Here is a 9366-nt window from a genome sequence, read left to right on the forward strand (position 1 = left end):
AGGAGGGTGCGACCTGGGGAGAGGCGGCTCGGGGACGCGGCTCTCGGCGAGGAGGGGGCGGGGCGGGGCTCCGGGGCCCTCCGCGCGCCGCGTGTGCGTGTGTGTTTGAGTGTGTGTGTGTGTGTGTGCGCGCGCGCGCGCGCGCGCGTGTGGTCGTGGTGGTGGTGGCTGCGGGAGCGGGATGGACGCTGGGCGGAGCCCCCTGTCCCTGGACTCGTCCCTTCACTCCCTTGGTGTGGGTGCAGAGCGCGCGGCCAGCCTGGAGGGCACCCGAGGGCGAATCCGTGTCTGTGTAGGTGTGAGCACCCGGGTGGACGCGAGCCCAGGCGCGTGCTTGGCTGCAGGTGCTTGCGTGTGTGTGCGGGCATTACATGAACCCGGTGTTGCGCGTGCGTGCGTTCGGGACTCTGGGTACATGTATGTTCAAGTGCCTGTGTAGGTACATGTGGCTACGTGTCTCTAGGTGGGAGTGTGCGCCTGCGCGGGGTCCTTCCTCCAGCCTCGCGCGGGGGGCGCAGTCCCCTCCCCTCGGGTCGCGGGAGCCGTGCAGAGCGGGGCGGGGGCGCTGTCCGCGGTGCTGACGGCCGCCAGGACGTGCCGAGGGGCTGGCCGCCCAGATGGCCAGAGGCTCCGCCTCGAGGCGGCCCCCGAGGGTGAGGGTAGGCAGGGCGGGGTAGGCTTCCGACCGGTCATCCTCAGCCCCTCCGGAGGTGGCCTCGCCGCGCCTGCTGCACTGCGCGCCGTGCGCCTCCTCGCCTCCCCTCCGCCCTGGCGCCTCCTGGCCGGTCCTTAACCCACGCACTCCGTTTGAGTACATGATCCTGGCCACAATCATCGCCAACTGCATCGTGCTGGCGCTGGAGCAGCACCTCCCCGACGGGGACAAGACGCCCATGTCCGAGCGGCTGGTGAGCGGCGGCGGGGGCTGCGGGCGGGGCTGCGGGGTGGCCGCCGCTTGTCTGATTCCACGGCCCTTTAGCATCGGTGGCTCGGTTTAGCTTCCTCGGGCAGGGTAATCTGCGTAGCTCTCTTCTCCTTTTAGTGGAGGAAAAGGTGAGAACCCAGGCAGCTGACACCTCCCTCAGGGCCAGGAGGACTGGGGTAGCTAGCGCAGCCCTGATGGGAAGGATGGCCTGAGAGAGGCCGTGTTAGCTAGCGGCTATCTGCCCTGGGCCACTAGCCACCCCGTACCTCAGATGGGCTGTTCAGTTCCACCGCCTTAAGCCCTGATCTAGGAAACTAGGTGAAACCGGGGGTGGGGGAGGGGCATTCATAATGGCCCAGGGAAATGTCAGGTTCTGGGTGAGTGCCCACCTTTCTGGCTGCCCAGGGGCTTTCCTGGGCAGGGCTCTGATCGTCTTTGGTCCCTGTGGTATGGTCCTGGGTCTAGGGATTGTCCGCCTGTCCTTCAGAGTTGTCTTTCCTGGCTCTGCTTGGAATTCCTTCCCCATGGGGAATCCTGTCCCCTTCATATGGGAAGCACTCCTTCCCAAGTATTCTTCCCAAACATCCTGAATCATTTTCACCCATTCCTGTCAAGAGCTCCACAGATCCCTGTGGTGTCCCCTGTTGCACATGACAGTCAGAACCCCAGGGGCAGGGTCTCTGGAGGGGCAGAGGGTGGTATTTGGAGCAGTGAGCCTCATTTCAAAGGTGAGGCTATGTCCCCTAGTCCCCAGTCTTTGCTCCTGACCTGAACCCTTTGCTGGGGATTGGTGTAGGCTCCTAGGCCTGAGAGCAGGGAGAGAAGCAGGTGCAGGGGTCTGGAGAGGGGGTCTGGGGCCTGGCTGGAGAGCTGCTAAAGGTCCAGGTCCCTGAGACACAGCCCAGCCTCTCCTAGGGGCATGGGGCATCGAGAGGAGAATCCCTCTTTCCTTGTACCCTGGCAAGCGATTGGTCCTCTCCACAGCTTCTTTCCCTCACTTCAGTGGAGATAGGCAGGAGGTGATACAGGGACTGTTCAGTGTTTAGCGTGGGCCCTGAACGCCCCCTCCCCGTCATCACAGGCCCAGGGGTGGGGAAGGGAGGACAGAGGGAGGCTGATTTGGGGCTGCTCACAGTTGGGCAAGGCACCAAAAGAAGGCAAGGAAATGGACGACCAGGAATGGGCGGCTCCCTGGATCAGCCTTCTGCGGTGCTCGGAAGGCCAGGGGTTTGGGTTGTGGGGAGGAGGGCTGTGAAGACAGCACGGCTGTGCCGCCAGGCCTGAGTGGGTGTGGCCCCTGTGGGTGACTCCTGCCCCATGTGGAGCCAGATAGGGTCACCGGCTACTGTGGGCCCCTTGTGCGTGCTGGCGTGGCACGTGCTTGTGGTGGGCGTCTGCTCTGGAAGCTGGAGAGGAGAAAGTGAGAGCAGGGGACCTCTGCAGACCACAGGGTGTGGCCATACCTCCAGGGAAGTCTGGCAGTGGTAGGGCCAGAAGGAAGCGGGCCAGGAGATGGTGGCGGTCAGGGACAGGGAGGCCAGTGTACAGCGGGCAGTCTTAGGCTTGTCCCTGCGGGGTGGCAGGCTTGAGTGGGCCAGCCGGGCATCTGGGCAAGTCTGAACTCCTGCCTCCCAGGTGAGGGAAGGTTTGCTTTGTGGTGATGGGGGGTGGGCTCTTGGGAAGACAAGCAGAATGTGCTCAGCCTGGGCCTGGCCTGGAGGCCTGAGGAGCCCTTGCTGACCGTAGTCCTGTGTGCAGACATAGGCCTTCAGACCTATGGATGGAGAGAAGGCTGGAACACAGAGCAGGGTCTGGAGAGAAGGGGCTGTGGCAGCTTCAGGGCTCAGGCCTGGAGGCTTGCTAGGGCAGGAGGCTAGGTCGTGCAGGTGCTCCCTTGTTTGCCAGCCTGGACTGGGGTGGGGCCTCCACAGCTCCCCGTCTCTGGGGGCTCTGCTTCCCAGCCACCATCAACTGCCCACGCAGCCTGTAGCCAGAACCCTAGCTGGCAGTCCTGCTCCACCCCCAGCCAAGCCCATGGCTGTCTGCCCACCCACCCCTCCCCAAGCCAGCCCTCCAGAGTGGGGCTGGGGAAGAGCAATGAAGAGAGGGATCTGGGGGGGCCCACCCCATCTCCTAGCTCTGGCCTGCTCTTTTGTGTGTCCGGAAGCTTTCTGTGAGGATGTGTTTGTTAGAGCCAAGCTGTTTCCTGGGCCAGATGTCAGCAGCCCCTTCCCTTGGGGAGAGGGGTCCCTCCAACTAAACTAGACCTGAAGCTTCTGGGGGATGATTTCAGTCATGAGTCAGCATCTGGGTAGCAGGATGGGGGAGCTGGGCCATGATGGACACTGGGCTGACTGGGCCCCTCGGGGAGGTAGCTTCTGCCGTGCACAGCTGGGAAGGCCCAGGCGGACGGTATACCAGGTCAGATGGGGAGAGCTCTTGAGGACCAGGCTTCTTGGGGGAGGAAGGCACAGGCCGCTGGCCCTCAGTTCGAGCTGAGAGCAGCCACTAGGAGCCAATCTGGCCCGCCCCTCCCCTGCAGCCCCAAGTGAGCGATGCCCCGGTCACTTACCACACCGTCTGTGCGTGTCTCCATGTGGCATCCTCCTCCCCGAGCTCTCTACAACTTGTTTCCCACCTTGCTCAGCACCTCAGCACCAGGGGGGCCTGGCCCCAGTTGATGCTCTTGGCTGAGTGACAAGATTGCTTTGCTCACACTGTTCCCTCCACCTGGAATTCCTTTCCTTGCTGCCTAGCTGGATGTCTTGCTCTCCAGAGGCTCCCTGAGGCTGGGCTGTATTTGCTCCCCCAAGATTTGCATTTGCATGTTATGATTATCCAGAAGATGTGTGTTAAATGAATAAGTGGGTCCTGGGCTGCACTCTAGGGAGCTGAGACATTATCCAGGCAACTTCTGCAGTGGTTGGAGCCCAGGATCAGACCCAGATCGCCCCTGGGTTTGAGTACGGCTCTGGTTCCAACAAACTGTGAGTCTTCAGCCCAGTTCCTTGACCTCTCTGTGTCTGTTTCCTTTAGAAACAGATGATAATCGTGCTTAACACATGGGGTGTTGGATGGATTGCAGAAAAAGCCCACAAATGTCAACATTGCTTCCCCTTCTGCAGGGTTTCGAAGGGTAGGAGGTCCCAGGATGCCTCCCCGCTGTGACTAGGAGGTCACTGGCTGTGGGAGCAGGGCCCCATTTCCTGTTGGGACAACAGGGCAGGGGAGCAAACAGGCCCATGATGAAAGTGCTGGGCTGGAGAAGTCTGTGGGCGGTGAGGCTGAGTGGGAGGGGCAGACCTGGGGCAGTGAGTGTGGCCTGCCGGACTGGGGGTGGTGGCGACCCTCTCTCTGCTTCTCCTCAGGACGACACAGAGCCTTATTTCATTGGCATCTTCTGCTTTGAGGCGGGGATCAAGATCATAGCCCTGGGCTTTGTCTTCCACAAGGGCTCCTACTTGCGGAACGGCTGGAACGTCATGGACTTCGTGGTGGTTCTCACAGGGTAGGCGGCCAGGGCCCAGGCTGTGCCCTTCTTGGGGCTGGAGGTTGGGCAGCAGTGTCCACACTGGGCCGCGGCGGGTGCGGGTGGCTGCGTGTGAGGAGACGCCCGATTGCCCCCCCCGCCGTGTGGGACTGGGCGGTTGCCCGGGTGTGGTGATCTTGGCTGAAAGGCCCACTCTCAGTGTTCTGTGTCAGGTGAAACCACTCACTTGCAGAGCCACGGGTGTGGGCCCGCTGCCTCTGTGGCTGGGCTACCGTGGGGGAGGGGCTTCCCCGGGCAGGGGGAGGGCTCTGGGCTCCAACCCTGCCCATGTCGGCCTGTGGTCTGGGGGAGGCACCACGCACGCGCTCCGCTAAGCTGTTTCCTGCCCGAAGAGCTCCCTGGGAAGCGCATTCTTAGCGCTCTGTGCTGTGTGTGGATGAGCTTGTCAACGGTATGTGTTTCCACGGTTTCTGGCTCCGGGAAGGTGCTTAATCAGTGTGTCCTTTCCTCCTCAAATGGACCCTGATAATTACCACTTTGTGATTCCCAAGACAAGCCAGGAGATCTAGAAGTTGACTTGGGGACGGGCTGGGGTGCGGGGCGCAGACAGAGCACCTGCTTGTCGCCACTGAGCCGCTGCCCTTCAGGGTCTCAGTCTCTCCATCTGCCTGGCGGGTCCTTTAGAGCCCCTGCCCTGCTTCTCTGGCCAGCAGGCTGAAGGCTGGAGCTTCTGCTCTGGGGGTGGAGTGGGTGAGTGCTTGGGGAATTTGCTCCATAGGACCTGTTTGCACAGCCCAGGCCCCAGAGGCCCCACCCCAGGCCAGGGACTGCAGTCTCTTCTTCCCTGGGGCCTTGTGGTCCCCAGAGAGGCTCAGAACCCAGATCAGAGAGGAGGGAGCAGGCCCCACTGTGGCCCAGAACACTCCTTCCCAAGGAAGGGTGATTGTGGCCAGGGCCTCCACCCTTGTGCTGGGCAGAAGCTGCCCAACGACCCCTTAACCTGCCTTGGTGCAGGTGAGCACACGTGTGGAGGTGGTTTGGGCAGAAGGCACAGGAGGGAGGAGGTGACCATGAAAGCCCCAGGTCTGGGGCTCAAGCCTCCCCGGGCTCCCTGCATGTGAGAAGACACAGACTTGGCTAAATAGCCTCTGGGCTCCTGAGCCAGGCTCTCAGGGTGCCTGCCCTGTCCTGGGGGACCTGCTTCCCTGTTTGCTCCAACTGCTGATGGCTCGGCCCAGAGTGTCTGTGGCACACGCCAGCGAGCATCAGTGCCGAGTTGGGCTCTCATCTGGCAGGTGTCCCTGGAGGGATGACGGAACTGTCTGGGGCTCCTCCTGCCTCGTGCTTTCCCCCAGGGCGGTACCCTTTCACCAGCACCGATGGCACGGGCGCCTCTAAAATCTGAATTAATAGGTTTTCTGCACAACTCTCTGATTTCCATTCCCTGTTTCACGATGATTGGGAAGGGAAGGGAGTGGGGAGCCTTCTACTGGGAGATGTGGGGTTCCACAACGTGGTGGACACAGGGGCGCTCCCTGCTCCAGGGTGGGTGTGGGGTCAGGGCGGAATTTACCAAAAGCCCTCTGAGGCGTTGTGGAGACCAGCAGCCACACCGCTGATGCTGGGGCGGGGGGGATGCTGGTGGTGAGTGCGGCCCCTCCGAGGGCAGGGCACTCCCCCCGGTCCGCTGGGCGCAGTGTAGGGTGTCTAGGGGTGTCACTGCTGTTTACATCACTCCCTCTCTCTAGACGTGAGTCCCTGAGGACAAGAATGGTGTCTTATTTTTCAGGGTGTCCGCAGAGCCTAGCTTGGGGCGGGCCCCCAGGAGAGATCAGAGAGTGTCTGCTGAATTAACGGGTTACTGAGGTGGGGGGTGCTCTGTGTTCTGCCCTGCTGGGAGCGGGCTGGGTGGTGTGACCCTGCCTCCCAGGATGCGATCTTTGGTGCTGAGTGTTTGGGCTTCTGGGAACAAGGCAGGGAGGCAGAGGAGCCCCCACTGACCCCTTGGCAGGACCCCTGGTCTTCTGATTCCCGGTCCAGGTTGCTGGTCCCTCAGTGAGGGCTGGGAGGGACCTCCTGAGGGTAGGGCACCCCGGGCTGCTCTCCTTGCTCTGGGACACACAAGAGAGAAGAGGATGGGCCCACCTTCTGGAAGCCCCAGGGAGAGGGTCCCAAGGGTCCTGAGACCTTAATGCTGGCCCCTGACCCTTCTTTGGAGACCCCTCCATCTGTCCATGTCTTTTCTCTCTGATCTTCCCTTGCTTCTTCCCGAGTACTTCTCTCCTGCCATTCTGTCGTCCACCGCCCCCCAATCTCTCGGCGTCTCTGTCCCTCCTTCCCTCCTTCTTCCCAACTTTCTTGGTCCTGTCTCTGTATTTCTAACCCTCTCTGCATTTCTGACCCTTTCACTCTCCTTTGTCCTCTCTGTCTCTGTTTCTTTCCCTCTCATTCTTTCTTGCTGTCTTTCTCTTTTTGGCCGTGTTCTTTGTCTCTCATCTGGGACGCAGACTCTCTGCTCTGTGTCCGCAGGAGGAGGGCCGGGAGTTGGCCCCGGTGGTTTCCAAGCTCCCTCTCTCTGCACATCACCCCCAGAGGTGGCTCCAGGTTGGGAGGGGACCCCCGGGTGAGTAGGGGGCTCACGTGTGGGCCCAGAGTCACGCAGGGCTGCTGTGTTGCTCCTGCTTGCAGCTCATGGGACTTGTGAACCTGGGTGTGTGTGCCTGTGGCTATGGGGTAGGAGGAGGCCCCAGGTCTGTTTCGGCGTGAGTGCTAGCCAGTGGGGAATCCAGGGAGCTACCCTGACCCAACCCCTCCTGAGCTGAGGTCCCTGTGGGTAGCCATGGGAGGGGCATTACTTCTCATTACTTTGTTGTTTTTAATTAGGGTTTACTTAATTGGTGCACAGAGGGCTGGAGGCCCATGGTAGGGAGGGGAGGGACTCTGGCTGGGGAGGCCGCGTTGCTTGGTGAAGCCCAGCTTGTCCCTCGAGGCCAGCTGGGGTCCCTATGCTTCTGAGGCTGGTGTGCAGGTCATGAGAGGAGCCTGGGGTGGGACGGGGACTCCACCCCTGCCTCAGGGAACCCTCTTACCCTCATTATACTCTCCTGTAAACCAAGCCTACGTTCACCCTTGGCACGGGGGTCACGGCACCTAGTCCTAGCTCCACGGGAATGAGCTGAGGGGCTGCCCTGCCTACAGTCCCTCTCATCCATGCCTCTGTTGCTGGAGCTGCCCTCTTTTGACACTCCCCCTGCTAATCGTCATTTGTTAACCACTCAATACTCATTTATGCAGAATTTGCTGAGCCTCTGCCAGGCGCTGAGGACACAGCTGTGAACAAGACCACTGAGCCTCTGCCCTGTGGGCCGCTTTCCAGGGGGCACAGTCTCCGCAACCCTACTGTTTCTTCTTAGCGTAAACAGTCTTCCTAGATCATTATCCTTCACTTACATGTGATGTTTAGTTGTGCCCTCCGCCGCCCCCGCCCCTGAATATATGCTTGACAAGGACAGGTCTTGACCTATGCGCTTCATGGCCATCACGGTGCCTGGGGGTGGGAGCGCCATGAAGATCACTCCATAAATGGAAACACCATGCTTCAGTTTCCCACGTGGAAGAGGGAGTAAGGAGTGCAGAATGTGGGCTGGGAGGCTGCTGTGTGTGGGATGCTCAAAGTCCTCCATGATGAGTTTGGAAGGACATGAGGGGTGAGCCGTCTAGATACTCGGGGAGGCTGTGGCTGGAGGTGTCAACGCAGGACGCAGGTGTACCGATGGTCTTCCAAGCCCAGAGCTAGACGGGATCCCTGGGGACGCTGCCCACACGAGGCCAGGGACCTGAGTCTGCAGGTTGGGACTGGCCAATCAGGTGGGTGGAGAACACAAAGAGGAAAGTAGATGGTGTTTCAGGAAGGAAGAGCTCTTCTTGAACAGAGCAGGAGGGGGGCACACAGCTGAGCATGGCATTCAGCAACACGCAAGTGCTGGGTTCTTGACGGTAGCTTGCTGGGAAAGGCTCTTACGGGGACGGAGGAGGGGTTCCTGGTGAGCACCTGTGGGCAGCTCTTCTTTTCAGGGAGTTTTGTAGCAAAGCAAGGCAGAAAGCTGGGGCAGTGGCGGGAGGGAGATGAAGGGGCAGGACGAGGGCTACAGCCTGGGTGCCAGTCCGGGAGGCAAGGACTAGCGGCGGCTGTAGACAGGAAGTGCTGGAGAGACGTCCTGGGTGATGAGGGGAAGTGGGATCCAGAACCCTGGCATCCATGTCTGTTGATCTCGAAGCGGGAAATGGGGGAGGAGCTGAGTGTGCACTTGGGATGGCCGGTGAGGAAGCAGGGCTGGCGCACAAGTTCTCAGACTGTTGTGTTACCAGTGAACTAGGCAGCAGCCCATCGGCTGAGATGTGGTGTGGGACAAGCTTAGGGGCCGATGCACAAGGACAGGGTATGAGATGGGGAGGGAAAGGGAGAGAATGAATGGGAGGGAGGGAAGAAGGATGGATTCCCTTTGCCCATATCCAGTCTCCCACCGCTTCCTTGGCTTCCATCTCTCTTCACGTGCTCTCCTTTACTCAGTGTCTGGCCGTCCATACCCTCGTTCACTTGGAAGGTACTTGCCAAATGCTCTAGTTGCTGGGGACACGGTGGTGACACGGAGGCTGCCTTCTCTGGGGCAGACAGTGAACAATGAGCGCGTGGCACGCGGGCTAGTGATGTGCGTGACGAGCAGAAGGCCAGGGAAGCTTGAGGGTGAGGTTTGTCCTTTTGTGGGGGTCAGGAAGGTCCCTAAGAAGCCCCTTGAGCAGAGGAGCAGGCAGGAGGGGTGGGCCTCAGTGAATGGGGAGGAGAGTGGAGGGTGAAGGTGCAGGAGGCCACGGGGGCTGCTGGGGGGCTCTGAGTGCAGGGGCCGGTGCAGAGCTGACCCTAGGGCAGTAACCCGGGAGATATGATGGGGCC

The 9366-nt window shown here is 60.8% G+C and overlaps 1 protein-coding gene across 9 annotated transcripts in view; it reads left to right on the forward strand.

The window, feature by feature from the left end:
* The window catches only part of CACNA1B (calcium voltage-gated channel subunit alpha1 B), a 186446-nt gene that overhangs the window by 595 nt on the left and 176485 nt on the right, over positions 1-9366 (forward strand). For all 9 annotated transcript variants that reach the window (XM_032398848.1, XM_032398851.1, XM_032398850.1 and 6 more), the window contains exons 2-3: positions 803-908; positions 4294-4433. In XM_032398848.1, coding sequence (XP_032254739.1) covers positions 803-908; positions 4294-4433 — 246 coding nt within the window. The remainder of the gene's footprint in view (positions 1-802; positions 909-4293; positions 4434-9366) is intronic.

The sequence above is a fragment of the Phoca vitulina genome, unplaced genomic scaffold, assembly GCF_004348235.1.
Source record: "Phoca vitulina isolate PV1807 unplaced genomic scaffold, GSC_HSeal_1.0 scaffold121, whole genome shotgun sequence".
In the NCBI taxonomy this organism is placed as follows: Eukaryota; Metazoa; Chordata; class Mammalia; order Carnivora; family Phocidae; genus Phoca; species Phoca vitulina.